A 21,035-nucleotide genomic window follows, 5' to 3' on the forward strand; every position below is an offset into this window, starting at 1 on the left:
TTATTATCCGATTGTAGTAATTTGCCTATCAAGGGTAATTTGCTATAAAAGATACAGTACTAGAAATAAATAGTTCTAAATTTAAAGATCTTCAAAATGGGGTGTCATTTCCAGTCTGTGTTAAATTTTCCGAAGTCCTTTTAAAGCATTAACTAAATTCACTACACTTGGAGGAATAATTTGGACCTACATACATGAAGTCACTCTCATATGAGAAGCTTATTTCACTTAATTTCTTTCTTGGTTTTGTAATGGGCAGAAACAACCAGATAATTGTCTGGATTCATGTCCCTGATGTTTGGAGACTTGCTCTGGATTGGAGAGGTTTTCCCATCTACTCGGGAGATCTGAAGCATTCGGCATGGGTCGTGCTTCAGCAGGTAACCTGCAAAAGTCTCCCAGCCTCCTCCAACACGAACCATCACGTGTTTGTTGTGCAGCATCTGAAATTACACAGGTGGGGAAAACCACAAACAGTCTTGAGAGGCAACCCTTCACAAAGAAATCATACTTTTTTTTTGCTGTAAACACCTGCTTACTTTAAATGAAAGCCAAAAACATATGATGGTAGTACATAAAAAGAAAGGAAATACTGTACAATAAAAGGAAAGGAAAAGAAATAGTAGAGTGGATTTTATTTGCATTTTTGTTGGGAAGGATGAAAGTTTGACAAGGAAGTCTCACAGATATGTATGCTTAGCAGAAAGATTTTTGAATGTAGAGTCTGATGAAGGAATAGAGTTGGAAGCAAGTCTTGCTATAGAAGAAAAGAATTGCTGAGCCAGTCTTACTGGGTAACCAAGGAGGCAAAGGGTATGTAAGCTAGAAGGGGTTTTTATGACTTAGAGGAAAGGATAAACCCACCCCAAACAAGAAGATGTTTTTACCAAGTAGAAAGAGAGCACAGGCAAACAAGTCAGCAAATGTGGCAAGTAGAAAAAAGCTCTCAGAATTTTCCACTGCAAGAAACTGAAAAACAACTTCTGGCTTAAACTGTAATGTACTGACTTTCAGTGATTGGAGAATAGTAACATGAATATGGTAATGATAGCAGTTATGATAGGCTATAGGTAAAAGTTAAGGCACAGATTGCTTCTAGTGTATTAAGAGGCTCAGCAAAGAAAAGTATATAATGCATTGTAACAAAACCAAAGGGTCTCCAGGCCTGCCTGCAGCTGGAGCTGACAGCTGTATAAATGTAAATAAATGCTGCAAATAAATGCTACATATTCTTCTAGTCCTACAGCCTGTGAGTCTTTCTAGTCCTATAGCCTGTGAGTCTTTCTGTTCTTCATGTGTTTAGTAGAAATATGTCAGGGAACATGAATACTTAAAGATTTTTTTTTTAAATGTATTAGTAAAGACACTGTTTTATATTGAATTGAAACTGGCTTTTCTTTACAGGAGTAGTGAAGGGCAAACAACCAAAACAATTTCCCCTATCTCTGAAAAATTTAAGAAAAAAAAACCTTTTAAGAAAATGAAGTTACGTTTATTTTAACAATTAAGTCTTGCTGACAATACATTCTAATAAAATAGTTTAATGCTGTAATTAAAATAATCCAATGAGGTACATCAGAAGTAATTTATCTGGGTTTGGAAACACCTGAATTTTCTGCCTTAATTAAAATAAAATTTTTCTCCAAGTGCAAGTGTACCTTCTCCCTTGCCTATCCTTGAATTCAGCTGGTGATTTTACTAATTTCTCCCTTTTGTTTCTCCAGAACAGTAAAATAAAGCAGCACATTCTATATTTTATTGGTTTATTTTATAACCAATGTGAATATCGCATTGAAAAATGCTTGATCAGGATATCTCATGAAATGCTAAACAACATTTAGCTGTAGTACCCTAAATTAAAAATTGGTCCATTAAACGTGTCTAGAAGACATCTGACACAGTCTGGGTTTTTGAATTTGGATGTATAGCAGTGATGCCTGTATTGACATGTCCAAAACTCTCTGGAGAGCTGGCAGTGTTTGCAGTTGAGACTCGGATGGCAAATAAACCTTTTGTAACACAGCGTAGCCAACAAAACAGGAAACTAAATCACAGATAATAGAAGGTATGGAGGGGCCTGACAGCTGGCCTGCAAGCAAAGCAAAGTGAATAGAAGAAATAACAAATGATGATTTTCGAGTGCATCCATAGCAAGGAAAAAGACAAGGCCATCAGCATGGAAACCGATTAGAGAAAATATTTGTAACCTAGACTACGCGCATAAGAAGATGTGTATACGTGTCTTATTAAATTTCTGTAAAACTTTTGCCAATTATACTGGAACTAATTGCTTTGCACCAATGAAAATAGTAAGTTATTGTGATGTAGTTAATGACTTAAGATCACGCTTTGTTAAGAGTATATAAGCTGGAGAACATGCAGAATAAAAAACATTTTTCTTCTTTGGCCCTGTCGCATCTGACCTAACGGTGACAAGAAGGCAAAAAATTAACTTTAAAAGACCCCTCAACCAAAGAACCCCTCACCTCAACCTATTGTTTGAATTCTGTGACATAAGGAGACAGATTCACCTGGAGTGAAAAAAGCATGGCCAGCTCTACAACTTACTGCAGCTTGAAAATCAGGTTACGTTTATAAGGAATGGAACTCTTCATTAGAATAAGCAGCTGCAGATGAAATCTCATTTGACAGTTTTCATTTAAAATACTGTTACACAAGGAAATTCTTGCTTGTGCACTTTGGTTTTTCTGTGAAACACAATGTGCAATCAATTATGGATACTGAAAAATAAAGTTACATCTGATCCATCACAAAGAGGTGCTCAAGCACTCTCAGTTTAATGAGTATCTCCTGGGTTGTGTGAGTGTTCTCTTCTACAATTGCTGTACAAAAATGGGGTTTTCCTCTAGATTTATGGGAGTGAGAACAGAATCAGACTTTTGCTCTCAAGGTTTGTATTTTAGTTTCAAGACTCTGATTTGAGCTGACAAGGATATGAGATTTGAATTATGCCTTTAGTCTGGACAATATGTCATGAAAAAAGCAAATGGTTTTTGCATCAAGTTTGAAAATTGAAGTTCAAAATGGAGACAGAGCCTTAAGACAGTCAAGAGGATTTTATTTAGCAACTTTCTTCTCTTTGAATGCCTTAAAAAGTTTTGAGAAGTGCCCCAAAAACTTTTAACATTAAAACAGCTTAAGCCAAACTGGTGCAATACAACATGAGGTGGGGAGGGGTTGATTGTGCCTGAATTTCAGCTTCCCTGTATTATCATAGGGGGATTCACATTCCAAGAGCAGTTAGTACCTGGGCTTTTGATTGAACTGTAAAGTTTGCAAAAAGTATATTTGGTCCTATTTCCCTTGCTGACTACTGTGCAAACACACTATAAACACACTATTTCCTGATGCTTATGTTAAATGCACATCTTTTGTCTTTCCCCTCTTTGATCTTTATCTTATTATACTATTACAAGAGTCATTGAGTGCTTGCTTCCTACAGGCTGAGTTTTCCTACATCCTAAATGTAGTAACTGTTTATGCTGTGCTGTGTCACAAATGCACCATTTTACTCCTACAGTCATATTTTGATGTTAGTAACATCAGCATGAATCCAAAGTAATTCTGCTAGTTTCAGAATTACTCCAGCTCCACAGAAGTATGAAAGACTTCCTAGCATGGAAAAAACCACCAACAACTTGCTCTACTTTCTAACTCAAAAAGCAGTTTTCTCTCCAAAATACTTCAGCTGAAGATGAAACTTTTCAGATTTCATATTGCATCCCATTCACCTTTTCAATTGCATGAGATCCCTGAGAAGAAAAAAAGTTGGATTCTACAACAATAAAGTTTATTAGTACCAATTTAAATACAATCATGGCGTACATATATTTTCACACTGCTATCCAGCCAACTAAAACTAAGAAAATCCTTTCCAAAAATAAAATCCAACCTATGTTTATGATTGCCATAAATTCAATTTATTTCAGTTGTGTCTGAAGCAGGGCTGTCACTAAAGCTCTTCTCTCTTGAATCTGTCACTGAATCTACAGTGAACCAAACACATATCAAACCAGAGGACCAGAAAATAGCCTTACAGAGGAAGAAATGAAAGATTGCTTTGGTAGGTACCAGGCTGCATCCAGAGATAACAAGGGAAATAGTTAATAGAAGTTAGGTGACACTGAGCTGTGGACTTTGGCTTCAGAGTAAAATATAGTCTAGGCAGTTATGGTTTTCACATACTGTAAGTCTGGTGAGTTTGATGCATTATTAAAGATATTAGGCTGCATGTAAAGACAGTAAGTTCATCTAAATAAGCAGGGTTTTACTGACTTGAAAAAAATTCTGTTCTGGTTTATAGGAACTAAAAATCAGGCCCAATCTGGCCCAATATAGTTACACTTCTGTGGATGCTGACGGTTTAGTCAGAAAAAGAACCAGATAGCTTTCCCAGGCATTGTCCTGGGGAAGTTGTGAGAAAGCTCAGAGAAAGAAATAAAACAATTCTTAAGTGTCTGCAGCTGGTGTTTGTGAACACATATACATGATGTTATGGAAAAATATTTACAAAGAGGTGTTGTTCCTAATGAACCAATGGAGTGACAGGTGTTATTAAGAACCAATCAGGTTCTTATAAAAACATGAAATTTTGTAATAAAGTAGCTTTTATGCCTTCTGAAAATGCATGGAGTATGTCACCTTCATTCCCACTCCTGACTCATTGGTGACACACTTCAGATTATAACTTTCTTATGGAATATTTCAGGAGGTGAGAGGAAGAAGAAGGAGGAATTACACACTATAGATCTGATCCAAGTACTACAAAAGCCAACACAAAAAACATGCTGACTCAAAAGGAACTTGGGCTGGGCTCTGGAAGCTAAATGCAACAACCTAAGGCAAATAGAGTTAGTTGGTATGACTTTAGACCAACTTCATAAACAGTGTAGGCTACAAACTGAGAGAATATTGACTATAAAAATTGAAGGTGTGTGGCAAAATAATGCAGAGCATCACACCAGGGGCTGTGCAAAAAAATTTTCACACTCACAAAAGTGAAATATTCATGAGATTGCTGATGAGAAGAAATCAAATTTTACTGATAAGCCACTTAGACTTATTGTCATCAGTAGATGTATCTTGTTGCTTGTATCTTAGGACTTAGGATCCTTCTTTGAGTGGCATTCAGAACAACATCATGAAATGGGCTTCTAGATCAATTATCTAGAATCAATACATTTCACAGTATCCCCAGAAACATCAAAGGTCAGCACTAAGGAAATACCACTGAAGACTTATGTGCATTACTTTATCAGACTGCTGCCTACAGCAAGACTGAAGGCTTTGCTGGCTCCACTGGGAGGTACACCCACCCACCCACCCACCCACAAGGCACCCTCAGATATGGTACCTCTAGGTGATGATTCTGCTGCAACCCCTGCTGATGTTATTTAGGAATCATTTTGCTCCAGCTTGTCCATACCACTTTTGATGATCTACCCTCCTGTCTATGGAAAATAAATGACTTTCTCAAATCTCAGTAGTATTCAGCATTCACTAACCATTCTTAGTAAAAAAAACAAAGTGAGAACAAGATACAAATCTCAGACCAGGAATGGGACTCAGATCTAAGCTGTTAGCCTGCCCCAGTGAGTCTCTGGGCCTGCATCTAGAATATGTTATTGGCAAGTAATGACAAATTATTCTGCAGGGCATAGCTCATGTGGACATTTTCACATGGAGCAGGACATCTCTTCCATGTAAGAGACTCTAGTCTGTCTCTTCCCAGTTGTGATAAGAACTGTTGTTTGGTGCTGGCAAAAGGTGAAGTCTTGGAATTTGATGCACATATCTGTATGGAAGATGAAAAAGTATTATCTGCAGATTTGAGACACTACTGCTTCAGGAAACAGGGCCAGCAAAGTTAGTCTTCAAAATCCCCAGAGATTCCAATGCTTGGCAGTTACCCAGGTCTGCTTGAAAGTGGCCACTGAAAATTCTCACATGTATCACTTAATGTGGAAGCAGGTCTAGCTGGGTGAAGCCCTGAGAAAGACTCTGGAAAACTGGCAGTGTGCAGAAAAGTCTGTCCAGCTGTATGCCTTCCCAGAGGCTCAGATGACAGTGGCTCAACATCCCTGACAGTCACCAAAACATGCAAAAGTTCCTGCTAACAGTCCATACTTATAGTCCATTCAAACAGGATGACTGGGGCTGCCCAAGAAGAGGACACCACCACAGTAGGTGGTAGAAGGCATTGATACAAAATTAGAAGTTTTCTAAATTCATTCAAACATGCAAATTTTTGGAAATTTTTAGGTAACTGTTTGTTGCTACATGAAGTTTTCTACTTCTCTGAAACACCAGAGTCTGTAACAGGCTCCTGATTATTTGCTTGCAAGCCAAATGTAGACATTAAAAATATCTCGTTAGCAAAGATTATGCAACTTCATCACTAGAATTCCTCATAAAATGTATAGCAAGATCCTGAAGTATGATCTGGTTTAATCATCAGGCAAGTTCTATTTAGATACAGTTCTATTTTAAAAAGTTTATCGACACTGTAGCATAAATATTATAAAAGGCAGTACTGCTCTTACACACAGAGGACTCCGTACACACAAGGAATCGTGAGAGTAATTCCCAGCAGAATATGGAAGAAAATCAGCTTCCAGTGGGAAAGCTAGAAAGCTTCCCTCCAACTACACTCTCTCTTGGCTTTCATTCCCCTTTTGTCACAGAATTTGTGTCTTAGAGAAATGTTTTAGTCTAATAAAACAATAAAGCTTATTTTATACTTTTAAGGAGTTACTTATGTGCCTGAGTGCATGTCCAAGGGATTAAAACTAAACCTCACCTTTACAAATCTGAAAAAGTAAAAAGTGCAAATTATGTAGCCTATTCCAGGTACTAATTATTCATCCATACTGAAGTAATCTATTCGCAGTCTATTAATGTATATTTTGGCAGATGATAATTTATTAGTCCATTCCAACCTGAATTACCCTAAAAATAAGTAAAAATAAGTCTTTCTCCACCTGAAAACCAGGACATATGCATTCCTCATTTTCCCTTGTCATCCTTTATTAAGTCACATTTTGCCTAGCTCCCCTCTTTATATAGGATTATACAAAAATGTTTTGTATAAAAATGTCTTCTAGTTTTAAAAGTTCCAGATGATGCAACCTCAGCCATTACATATGGATTTGTTTAAGGAGCAGCTCTGACTTTTTGTGTTGTCATTCTAAAACCCCAATAAAATAGCCTGCACTTCCCCTTTCTTCAGACACTATGATAATGACATGGAAAATAGATGGCTCTCTGGATTAACATCTCCCTCATTTTTGGGGAGTTATATGTTGTAAATCACACTAAACAAATCTCTCTTAGTTGGAAAAAAGTCATAAAAAAGCTCGAACAAAAAAATATGTCAAGAACATATGTTAATTGCTTGTCACAATATTTCTAGCTATGCTACAGTTTTGTTTAAGAATTAACATACTTTCTGAATAATAAAGAATTTTATTTTAATGCTACATCTTGGGCTGTATCAAACACATCAACAGGTATCCACTTAATTCGTTGAAACAGCCTCTGTTTCAGATCAAAAGAGCAAACAGTGTGTGTTTACACAAACACAAAGGCATCTAAATAATCATTCAGATATGTAAATACCCAAAGGGCTATTTAAGCATTAAAAGTATTAAACAGAAAATGGCTGGTGTAATTATCCACTTTTCTTATTTTCAAAATTTAGCTGTCACTTCATTCTACAAACAAAATTCTCCAAAGAGGACTGCAGACATCCCTCTGTATGAAGGACATTGAGGAGGACAGCTACAGTAAAGGCAGTGGTTTTGAGCAAACCCTTATCCTTTTGAAGTTAAAAGTGAGGTTTTCTGCAAAATTGTACTGAGTACTAAATCCCATGTAATCCTCCCAGGCAAAAACTATTATGATAAGAGTACCAAATACAAAAAAAGAGTGGCAGCAGAGTGGTATATTATATTTAGTGTTATCTTTAAGAAAAACACTATCTTTTACTTAATATATGGCAAGATACGTCATCTGCCCAATGAAGAATTTAGGATTCAATTTCATAGTTTTGTACCATTTTCCATATTCAACTCCAAACTCCTTCAGAGACCTGCAGCAGACACATCAATAGTGAGGGCTTCTTTTTTAGCAGTAAAAAACAAGATAGTATTATTATTGTGATCTATCACAGATACGACTGTATCTTCAAAAAGACTTACTCTTTTAAAAAAGCCATCTCTCTTCAATTAAGTAATGAGAGACTCAAAAGATTTAGTGGGCAACAGAGACCCCTAACAGTCCCTATTCTAGGACAGAATTTTTGAATTATAAGTGTGTTTTCATTACATTTTCTTCCCTACCCATATTTTTGTCATTTTTCTATTTCACAGTTGAGTCTTCAGGATTTGTAAAGTGATAGCAGCTTATAGTATCATTATAAAATACAGTATTAGGTACTATAACTTGTTACTGTAATATAATATTGCATTATATTATTAAATAGATAATTCCTATTGTTTTACACTTTAACCTAATAATACATTTTGAAATGAAGTAGAGATGGAAATGTTTAAATATATAAATAAAGTGAAGGTATACTCCTTGCTGGACAATTACTCAGTAACAGATACACTTTTTTACCAAGTGAAACCAGTTCCACGTTTTCAAGAAATGAGTGATGTAGTTCCTACTGAAGTCAATGGGAAGTCCAATTCTTCAAAATGTATTGTGAGTCATGTTTTTTGGAAATCTGAGCCAGACTCTTTTGCTAAAATAAGTAAGATTTTTTTCTTTTTTGAAAAGGCCCCTAGGAAAAAGGTTTTAAAACCCTAACCACTATATCCTTTGTTAATTAAATCCACTCCTTTCAAAGCAGCCTTCCCATTCTCCTTTTCATCTCACAGATATTTCTATGAAAAGATGTATAACAACATCAGCAGTTTTATTTCACTAAAGCACATAGCAGAGAGCTCTTGCCATTTAGAATAGGAAAGGAATTGCTTCCATCAAACTCATCTTTACTTAATTGATTAGTCACTTTGCTTGTGTGCTGATTTCTTCTTTCTCTAAACTGGTATTACTGTCCATTTAGCAACTGCCTCCATTTTCAAAACCTCTCCTTTCTTTGAAAAACTTAAGTTAACAAGGGTAAGTAAAGTGGAGTTAAAATGAGACTGCCTTTGTCTTTTGGGATTCAGTTTCTTTTCAAGCCTTTTATATTCCATTTGTAAGTGCCTTAGAGATTAGGACCTCCTTTGAGATTTCTACCTCATGACTTTCCAATTTGTTTTTGCAATAATTACCCAAGTTGTTAAACTACTTTATCAGCCAGAAATCTTGTTTTTTACACTACTTATGGAATACATATATATTATGCTAATATAAGATGTCATGTTTTCGGAGCAGCACTGGTAACACAACTGGGAATAGAAAACATCTGTGCTGAAGACAGGCAGAAAAGTAAGTGGCTAGTGATTCCACTGAAATCAGACTGCTGTAGCTCAAAAACAAACACTTAATATATTACTATACCTTATTGGTATGACCTATATTATGCTGAACCACTGCTTAAGCAACTTATAATTCATACATGATTGCAAATTACTCCTAGCAGGAAGGCAAGTGGAACCTGTAAAACAGTTTAAAAATCTGGAAACAGTGCTCCCAAGTATCTCAACCCTGTGCCTTTCACCGTTACACAGAGCTAAATCCTGCTCTTTTGCTTTGTGCAGAAAACAAATCTCCACCAAGCCTGACAGCAATATGAAATGAAAACAAAAATTAACTGAGATTTAGTCACAGCTCAGGAAACTAGCATGTAATCACATCAGAAACCCAATATCACAGGGAAAAAGTTTGTAAATTGTTCCTAGAGAGTTCCCCTAGAAGAGGTACAGATATGGAAAAGCTGATGGCTTACTTACATCTGAGTTTATAAAGGCCTGAAAGAAGCTAGGAAACACATATTTGATCATGAAGACAAAGCATGTCTAAAAATGAATAGGATGCTGAATTATTAAAACCCTATGTGATCTAAGAGAAATAAGTAATTTCACAAGCCTCCATTTATAGCAGAGCAGGTAAATTGCATGTTTGCAGTGGTACCAGGAACAAAGTACCAGAAAAATCTTGTATCAGCAGAACATCATACTAGGACAGCACCACAGCCTCCCAAAAGGGGCAGCATCGATTGCTGGAAACAGTACTCTGATAAATCTAACAGGGTATCACTGAAGATCAGCCAGTTGTGGGTTGTGAGAAGTACATCAACAGCAGGGTGGTGATAGAATAAGGAAGTAGAAAACAGGATGTAGGGATGAGCAAAATGATAACAAACAGGTGGCCTAGAAGTACCCACTGGAATGTTACAGACAATAGTACTTGAGAGCCAAGGTGTCCTGCGGTGATTCATACTGTTATTGTATTCCACATCTGTGTGCCAAAAAACTGTTACTGTCTCTTTCAGACCCTGATGCCTTGAGAAGGCTGACATAGAAGAGAGGCTAGACAGAGTTACAGGATAAAGAAGGTATTTATTCAAAGGCCTCAATGGATACACCTTGGGCAGCACAAGATCCTGGCCAGGGCTGCACCCAAGATGAACCAAAATGGTCGCAAAATGGACAACAGATCACGGGGTCTCACACTTACAAGGTTTGGTCCATTTGCATCTTGGAGTCCAATTACAGCCTTAGGTTATGAAGTCCCATCCTTTTTGTTTTCTCTCTTTCCATGCTCTTGGGCCTGAAACTTGTAACAGCTGTCCTTGGTCCGTAGCTAGAAAAGGAATTGTTTTGTTTGCCAACCCTGTGAGGAGAACTTGCTAACACTTAATATGAAGTTCAGAACTACATAGATAGGCAGCACAAAGTCTGAAAAATATGAAAGCTAAAACTTAAGGCATCCCCCTGCACCGGGACCCTTGCGTATGTGGGGTTGTGATCATGGGCATTTTTAAAATCTCCTTGCCCAGGCGGTTTGCTGTGGTGTTTGCTTGTGGGCTGCTTGGTCTTTGCTCAGGGAAAGGTTTTGGTTTTTTCCTTTTTTTTTTTTTCCCCCTTGGCTTGGAGAGAGTGTAGTTAACGGGTTTGTGCTTCCTTTGGGAGAGTTCCACACATCCCTGCTGGCGACCTTGCTCCGGGAGAGAAGATGGGAGCAGAGCTCTCCCTCTCCTGCAGCAGCTTTGTTTTTCCAACTGTAGCCACTCGTAGAAAGCGCATTTCACAATTGGAAACTTTTGAAGTGAACTTTGCAAACTCTGCCAGCAGTGGAAACAAAAAGCAAGCGAGGTGCTGGGGCCGGGACAGGCCGTGTCCCCCTCGGCCTGCTCCTCCTGCCGCCACCCCACCACTGCGGCGCCGAGCGCGGCAGCGGCCTGCAGGTTTCCATCTGCCTCTGGAATGGCACTGCAGCTCCTCCCTTCCCTGCAGGGGCTGTCACCCTCTGGTCTCTTCTTCCCGGGGCCACGGGGTCGCCTGGGAGGTGCCATTTGTCACTATCCGTCCTTAGGAAGGGGTTTTGTGATGGTTTGTGGGTTGATCTCAGAGTGCGAAACACCGACACGGCACGGGGGGTTTGCAGAGATAATCATAAACAAAGGCACCTTTATTGAATAACCACAGCAGAATGCGTTGGGGAGGAATTGGGGGAAAGGGGAGAATAAGGAAAAAGAGGGAGGAAGAGAAAGGAAGGTATATAGCTACCAAATGTGGAACGGAAAAGTCCTTCGATGTCCAGCCGATGGAGTTCACCAGGTCATGTCCGGGGAGATCTCAGAGGTTGCAGTTCATTCCAACTCTTATTATACTCTTTTTTGATGGGGGAAGGGGGTAAATCTTGAAACCAAATCAAAAGCAGTCAATTGTATTTTCTGGGGGAAAATGGTATTTGGAGAAGGGTACACACAGTCTGTGTTCTCAGCAGTGGGCGAGAACCGCTGTCTTCTTGGTCCGCTGCTCACACCTGCGACATCCATCTGGCTTTGGTCAGCTTGCCTCCCCCACACACCTTCCCTGGGTTGGGGACTTCATTCCCAGTCCTTGGAAGGAGCGGGGAGGGCCTTTTCACATAGGGGTTTCATGACTCAGTCCTTGATGGAGAAGCTGCTCCCATCTCAGTCTGTCTGTCATGGTGGTTGTAAAACAGGTGAGGGGTGTTCTGTGGGGACCACCAAAAACTACCTCAGGAGAAAACTACCTCCGGCCAAGCCGAGAGGTAGGGAAAATTCCAGGGCTATTGTTGCAAAAGGGCAAAGTGCCCCTTTTCTCCTTTCACCAGGTTCAGTGTAGCATACAGCAAACACACCTGTGAGCAACAGCTCAGCAGTGCCAGAAGCTGTGCTCAGACCTCAGGGCCTTGGCAAGAGACTTCTTCCAGCAGGGCCAGAATTTCAAACAAGCGTGCTTTCTCTCCAGTGGTCCCCAATCTCTGTACCTCTCATGAGGATCGTGAGGCAGATGAGGGAAACTTTGGACAGAGACTTACACCATTTTAGAAGTGAAGGGTGTGATGTCATCTCCCTCTGTGTCCTTCGGCCATTTTGGGAATGGCATTTTGGGCCTCTGTTCTCCTGGGGTTGTGAGGTCTAGCAGTTTAGTAACTAGCAGTTATTATTTACCTTTTTTTTTTTTCCCTCTCCTGCCTGTTGGCATTCCGCTTGTTCATAAATTTTTGTGGGTTTTTTTTCACTTCGATCAACTCATATTTATTCCCTATTAGTGGAAAGTGATTTTATGAACTCTTAAAGGGAGACAACTCATTCCAGAATGTTCTCCATTAAATTGTCTTGAACGAAGAGACAAGGGAAAGAAAGTTTCTTTTCAACAGGCATCTAAGAGTAAGCAAGAATCTAGCAGCCCACTGAAATCCTGAACTGATGTAGCACATTGGATAATGAAGGCTAGAGAGGGAAATCTCAGGGCAACTCACAGTAATTACAACCTAAACGACTGAAAGGACAAACTGGAAGTGGGACTGTCAACGCTATCTCATAAAGTGTGGGATCCAGCACAGCTGTGATTTTTAGCTGATACACAGTCTGCTGAAGAGACAGTAGAGACTGTTCCATAGTTTCAGTGATAAAGAAAATCCCACATGAAACCTGACCCCAGGACCTGAGATATTTGCAAAGACCCACATGGAAAGCCATGCCTAGGAAACTGAGATATTTACAGGAATGGGATAGGAACAAAGAAAGATCCACTTGCACAGTGAAGTGAATGGAAAGATCTCATGAAGCCTGCGACATTGAAGAACAATCCTTTGATTAGTGTAGAAGTCCCAGACTGAGGGTGAGCATTTCTGCAGTCATTCTGTGTGTCATCAAAGATACTTTGAAGTCATGGAATAACATCTTGCCTTCTGCAAGGCAAATGAGGAAATGGAAATTTTTCCCTTTTCACATTGCAAAAATGCAACATCTTTCGTCTGTTTGTGCATGGTAAGAGATGAAGTCAATATGCTTGGTATAATGGGCAAAAACCACTAATGCACAGGAGTTCAGCTATTTGTATACCTGAAGCAGCCAGGAATTGTTTTAGAGGTTGAGACCACATCCAGGTAAATCCTGTATGGCACAGATAGCTAGTGACCTCTGAAGTTAACAGTTCTGTTAAACATTTCTACAAAGGGAAGACAGCGGGACTGACTGTGGCCAAGATATTGCACTTAACGAAGCTGCTTATTTCTGTTTCCAGACAATAGCAGGCTCATTGAAATAATTATTCCAAGTATTCCTGCCTAAGTAACTGAAATTGAGATACATTTTTGTACTGATAAAAATAACATGACAGTTTGGACATTTGAAATTCTTATTCTTGATCTAATTTTCCCTCAAACCTTACATTTGGTTTCTGTCTGAAACTATTTCATAGAATTTGGAAATAGCATATGTTTCATGTCTAGCACTAGATCTTGCTTTACTGTTTGAAAACAGCACCTAGCACAGGTGAGCACTCTCTGTGCAAGAAATAACACAGATGCAGAAGTAAACACTATTCCTGTTCATTAAGAACAAGTGTATTTCTGACAAGGCTTTTATGCCTTGGACAAAGATTAATAACATCAAAGAAAATTATTTATATGGGATTCATGTTCAGAATGGTATTTGCAAGTAAAGGGACTGTGCATTTCCAAGCACTTTGGGTGACATCTGGTGCATTGAGCTCTGAGGGCAATTGAGGTGACACTTTTTTGTTCCTTTCTCTCTAGACAGATATGTCTGGGCCAGCCACAAGGAGGACCTTGTCCGTATCAACTGAAATGTGTGATATTGAGCAGAAATCTAGTTGCTCTCAGCTGCAACACTGACTCATAAGAAATATTTTATGCAACACTCAGCAGAAGAGATGATATGGCAAACAGATGAAATACATAAAAAGAAATCAGACAGAGTTTATGAGAGTAAGTGAAAGTGTCAACTTGCAAATGGTATGTCTGGATGAAGTTATGGAAAACCATATGTACTAAAATCAAATAATAGGGGTAGGGGAAGACTGTATTTAAGAAAAAAAATTTAAAAAAACATTAGCATGAGGCTGCTAAATAAATTTATGAGAGATTTCTTAAAAAGAAGAAAAAGACTTTACTCTTACCTTTGAATAAAAACCCCCAAAACCAACTAATTTTCTTAATTGCAATGATTGATCTTTTTATTAGCATTGAAAGAAACCCAAGAAACCCAAACAGCTAGAGACAATTCTCTCTCACTTCCTAAAGTCAACTAAGTTTTTACCCTCAAGAAATACCTCTAAAATAATGTATTAGAGCAGTGAGGTACTATTCAGAATAAGTTAGAGGCAGAATTTAATAAGAAATAAAAATATGAGTTCTATCTATAAATTGTGCACAAATTTAAAACAGAAACCCCAGTGAATACAAAAAGGAATTAATTTTACCCAGATTATCAAGATTCTCCTAAGTTACATTCCTTTAAGGATGTTGAGTCACTTACAGAGTGTATTCATGCAGAGTGATCATCTGTTTGGATTTTGCCACTGAATTCAGCTGATCTAGGGTTTCATCATGCAAATGTGCGTGGGCTGCATGTGAACATGCTCGTGTTACAGGATTGTAGAAGTACATGAAAATGTTCTTATGAATCCTGAAGTGCCATCTGTTCTCTAGCTATTTTATCAAGACTCATTCTCTCTCTTCTAATTTTCTGCCTCAAAACAGCCAAATAAAAGAAAGTACCTCCTGCAACTAAACAAAAACCTGCACATCTTCATCTACAGAATTCTTCTCCCTGCCTGCCTCTGGAAGCGACTTGCACATGGTAAGTGAAAGATGTTTTAGGTCCAGCACAGAGTGATTTCAGTTACCACATACATCCAACTACAGCAATCTATGTCTTTTATGTGTTTCCCTGTCTGGATTATTTTTTTTTTTTACCTTCCAAATAGCTTCAGACTCCTACTTTCAAGTGTATGCAAGATTCATGCAGAAGCTGGAGTTAAAATGCCTACTTGTTTCTTTTATCATTCATCCCCATCCTCTGGGATAGCAGTACAGCAAACCCAACAATACCTTTCGTAGCTGTGATTTTTGTAATATTTGTCACAAAAGTGATTTTCCCCAAATCACCAACTTTTGCCCCCTATTTTGTTGAAATAAAGACATTGCCAGTCCTTTAGTGGTTAAAATCATGACCCATAAACTTTAAAACTATGTTTAAGGTATTTCAATTTACCCAACATTCAAAATTAAGTTTAGTTGAGATAGGTATGGCAACATCCTCAAATTGACCACAGCATTTCAGTTTAACATGTGAAGTCTAAAATAAACAAACAAACAAATAAATAGCATGTCTAGCATCATCAAAATTCAATTCAGGAGCTTAGTATGGCCTATTAAAAAACTTCACCCCAAACTAAACCAACCAACCAATAAAAACATCAAAAAACCTCCACAAAGCCAAAACCATCGAACACATCAAGTCAGGACTGCAGTAATAAGGAAAATCACAAGGCGGCAGGCAAACATCACAATCAATTAAAGGCATGAGAAATAAGAATTTAAAAAGTATACTCCAGAGAAATGAAGATCTCAAAAAGGATAGGTAGCACTTTTTCATTTCCTCATGCAATAAAAACTAATAAAAATGAAACATTTCCGGATACCTTAACAAGGAACTGAATGCCATGTATTTTATGCTTGCAGGTTTATCTTTGGAAGAACTAAAAAATATATGACACTGTAAAGGCCTTCTGCACTACTAGTCAGTGCCACAAATACTTTCACTTTTAGATGGTTTTCTGCCTTCTATGAATTCATTCAGGATTAGCTGCTGCCTCATTTCATTTGGCACTATCAAGTAAGCAAAAGGAAATTCAATAGTTTTAAAGTGAGGGTCCCAACAAAAGAATATCAGAGAGATTTGAATTTTTCTGGACATTCTCAGAATTGTCTTTACACTTTCAGATGCAGAAACTGCCTACATATTTTTGCATGAAAAGCTCAATAATGCCTTTGCTACTCAGGTTTTTTACTTCTTCACAGTATCACTTTTAGGAATGGCAAGTGCTCAGGTGTCTGATCCAATTCATAGGAGAAAATAATATGTAATGACTATAATACTATTTCACTTCCTCAAATTTATGAGATGTAGGTTTAATTATAAGCTCTAAAGACATATTTTTCACATGTCCTTCAGCAAGTAAATATATTATAACTCTATACTTCAAGTCTCTAGGCTTGGCATAACAAGACTTGTTCCAGTTCCTCTGTGTACAGGCTTGCTGGCTAGTCAAAGGTAGGAACTGTGAATATGTGTGGATATAATATCAACATTAAAAAGTACAGTTTCTGATTACTGAGATAAAACCAGTCAGAGGGTACCTATAGTTGAAATTAGGAGTTTTTAAGATTTAACACATGCATAACATAACTCCTCACTGAATGTTTGCAGATGAAATTGGTCTGTGCTCAAAATTATTGAGCTTTCTGTATGTTCCTGAAGATGAAGAACCTGTAGTGCACAATTTCAATGTGCACTAGCCCCTGCCTTACTGTGGCTGCAGCTTATTAAAATAAATATATAAAAATAAAGAAACAAACATAAAAGATCACCACCAACATGATTCATGGCAATGATGGCAGTTATGAAGTTTAATTAAAGTGAGACATGTAAAACTGGGCAAGTTTCATTCATATGACTACACTGGCCTGTGGAGATCATATACTAAAATTCAGAAGTTGTCCAAGAGAAGCTATAATATGTTTGCAATCAGTTTATCCCTGTGCCAAAGAATGAATATTCTTTTAAAAAGCTCTCTAAAGCTATACAATATACTAGCCAGACAAAAAGCCATTTGCCCTTGGTTGCTTAGCAATCCTAGAATAGAGATGAAAATAAATTCATCCAGAAATTTATTTCTGACTAATTCAAAATTACATTCTATTGTCTAATCATCATAAATATACTTAACAATACGGTCCTTGAGAAGAAAACTATTATTTATACTATCCTCTACAAAAAGACTCATTAAAATGTGGCTATATTGAGGATATTGCTTACAAGAATCCTTTCTAATAGCATCAGCAATTAATAAATAAATTGAGACACATCTATTGTTTTCAAGCATGGGTCATACTTCAGTAATTTAATCCACCTACTTTTCCTCCATCTTTCCTCTACAGGATGTTTATTTCCTGTACTTTCCATAACCTAACCCACAAGCTTCATGGAAGTTTGGATTACCGGTGAGAGAAAATTAAAACCTCCTAAGGAGCAGAAGCACAAAGGAATGAGCACTGAAACAGAGAGGAGTGCAAACCTTATGTTTACAAGTGCCTCATGGCATTCCAGTACTCCAGAAGGGCAAGGAGAAAACAGGGAGCTGTTCTTGCTCCAATCTCCTAGCTGTCTTGTATTCTGAGGCCAGAATATTCCTCAAAGAGATGCAGTAAAATTTTATTATCAGTCCAGTAGAAGCTATTGCTGAACATTTACACTAAGGTGAAACTCTGCATATGAACATTTGTTGTGGAGTAGTAGAAGCTGCTAACTCACATTACTAAAAGTAATTTGGTTAATTTGCCCAAAAACCTAAGTTACAGTCTGGTTCTACAGAAATGTAAATTAATTCCCAATATACTGAAAGAGATTTGCTGGTCTGACTCTTTTCCAAAAAGTTCTGGACCATGGCTTGGCCTCCAGTTGCTTCTCCTCGTTGTGTAGGTGCAGCAGTAGCTGCAGTCCCATCTCCTCCCACCAAGACTCTGTTCTGAGTTCCTAGCTTTCCAGCACTCCAGACTCCACCTCCTTGCCTTGATGAGTTGCACCTACCACCCTTCCTATTTATAACAGGCAGTCAGGAACTCTGGATGCTGGACCAATGCCACTCTCTCTTTATCCTGGACTGTATAATGTATGCTTTTAAAGAAGGAAGAGTACATGGACAGAAGAACAAAAAATGGGCAGAAGACTTCAGAAAAGAAAAATACTTTCCCCCCTGCCTCACATTTATACAATTCCACTTCTACAGCTTCATTCAACTTGATGTCCTTTTCTTCTTTTGAAAAATGCTCTCCTAGATTTATAACCCTGTACATTCATAAGTCTGTAGGTGGACCATGGTAAGGTTAAAAACATGAGCTGACAAACATTTAAGATTAAAGGTAATAAAGTGAATAAGTCTGTATTTGCTCTGTTATTTTTTGCATGTCTCATGCACAGACATTAATTAACAATTTTTTTTTACTTGTAGAGCAGTTATCTTTGAAAAATGCATCATCTATATATTATATTTCACTCTTTTTCCCATTATCTCCTTATCATAGTCCTGAGCACGAGCAAGTCTCTGCTAACATTGTCCTTTGACAATGTCAATTCACAAAAAAAAAAAAAAAAGGCCCTTATATCTTTTAACAACACTATGTTCTCACTGTGGCCAATATCCAGCTCAATTTGCCTTTATATATAGAGTACATTATAAATGAAAGCAATCTTTATATTTTCATGTAAATTGAAAGAAATCTATGAGAAACCCAAGGTCTCAAGAAGTGAGTACACTGCCAGCCAACTCTACCCTGCAGTATCATTGCTTCCATTGACCCATTACTGAAAGAGGAGCAGCTTTCATGGGAAAATTATTTCAGAGAAAAATATCAGTGAGCTGTCAATATTCAGATAATAATCCTTCAACCAATACCAATTATATTCATGAGAATTGTCAGGACTCTGTAAGGTACTTCAGAAAACCTATGCAAAGCCCAGATAAGCCATGATTCTGGTTGGCTGCCTACAGAGTGCCTCAGATTCCTTCTGTTTTATGATTCCTAGTTAGGCTGGAAACTCTAGTCCAGGTGCTTTTAGATAAAATCTAATAGGCAAAGAACAGAAAAGTCTCAAGGTATGTTTTCCAGTCTTATATACGAACAGTTAAGGGCAACACCAAAATGATGAAAACAGTTACACAGAAATCTGGAAACTGTCTCCATCCCCTGGTTTTTAAATCAACAGAGCTACATGCATAAGCAAGAAAATTACATTTGGAAAGTATCTAGAGGCAGATTGTTTTATTAGATCTTGCTTGAATTTAGACTAGAGGTTATTCTTTTAAATGAACAGGCCTGCAATAAATTTATTTAACTCCATGGGTTTCATTAAAATGCCTTCTAATTTACACTGGGTTATGAGGGGAGAACAAGGGTGGCATAATTTCAATAATGTTTATCCTTAGGCTTAATTTTCTTCAAATAGTACAAAGCATTCTCTCAAAGTTTTCAAAATGATGTCAGTGTGAGTTGGTGGGGCATGATGTTACAGAGCTGGAATGAAATGATGTCACTGCAAATCCATGAAACCAGCATTGTCAGTAATGAACCAAAGCTATACTAATGTGTTTAAAAAAGTGAAAATCATCTGAATGGAATGAAAAACTTTAAATAAAATTAAGATATTGCAGATTTCAAACTATTTATCCAAGAGTGCAGTCATTGGTTTTGACTGTAGATCCAAATACACATATGTATTTGGCTAGGGAGTAAAATCTAGTCCAATGCCATCTGTATTATTTTACATATTTCAAGTCTACCAGATCTCAAGTGACTTGACTAGCCTGAAAGTCTTTGGGCCAAATTTGACCAGAGTATAAGTAATACTGGGAATTACATACCAGGTACATCAACTGGAGAAGAGTACAAATGGCTGGAAAAGTTAAACTAGCATACCAAGTGGACAAAATTTACTCTTGCTGCAATGTGAAAAGCAAGAAATCCCCAACTGGTCACTCTCCCAGCTTCTAAAAATAGCTATCCAAATGCAAATCAGAGGTGAATCAGTTGCATTTATGAGGAGAGCATGAGCAGAAGTTAACATGTGACAACATGGCTGCATGCTATTTCACCAATACCAAGTTTTCTTGCTACACCTCTTTCTTTTCTTTCTGGGCCCAGATTAGCACTTGCCATAATCTTGAAAGAAATTTCTAACATATTTGAACTTAAAATGGGTTTTCTCTGTATTGTATTGCCATAGAGAAATTAAGGATTGGATTTCAGCTTAAAAAATGTGTGACTTTCAGGTGTTGAAGCTAACTATCCCATTTCATACACATCACTACTTTGCCACAGTCATTACACCCATTTTTTGAATCTCCTTGCCAGATCTACGTGTATATCCTTACACTATTACCCCATTAATACGGAACATAACTAAACATACAAATTAGAAGCATTTTATTTCTCAGCCACATTAATAAATCTTACTAATGTCCTAAACTGTACACATATGAATCATTTCAGAACTTTATTATATTAAGGCTTTTATTCTAAACAGTTTAGCACAAAATAAATTTCAGTCTCATCTAGTTTGGTGTGTTAATGTTGAAATTTTTACTGCTTTGATCCAAGACAAGACATTTTGCATGGACACGAAACTGCCAGAATTCACTGCCAGTTTGGTAAATTTGGGCAATAAAAGACAAAATACTGATGTTCTTGTTCTCCACAGCCCTACTTTGACAGCACATCTGATATTAACTTTGTTCATAATCCTAACTTTTCCATAAGACAGATCCAGGAAAAATCATGGT

At 37.7% G+C, this 21,035-nt stretch overlaps 1 protein-coding gene across 1 annotated transcript in view; it reads right to left on the reverse strand.

The window, feature by feature from the left end:
* Positions 1–224: 224 nt before the first annotated feature.
* Positions 225–21,035, reverse strand: part of GAS2 (growth arrest specific 2) — a gene marked incomplete at its 3' end in the record, with an annotated part of 75,521 nt that continues 54,710 nt past the window's right edge. The window contains exon 7 of the mRNA XM_084207109.1: positions 225–443. Coding sequence (XP_084063235.1) covers positions 225–443 — 219 coding nt within the window. The remainder of the gene's footprint in view (positions 444–21,035) is intronic.

The sequence above is a fragment of the Fringilla coelebs genome, assembly GCF_963513975.1.
Source record: "Fringilla coelebs genome assembly, chromosome: 6".
NCBI classification, from domain to species: Eukaryota; Metazoa; Chordata; class Aves; order Passeriformes; family Fringillidae; genus Fringilla; species Fringilla coelebs.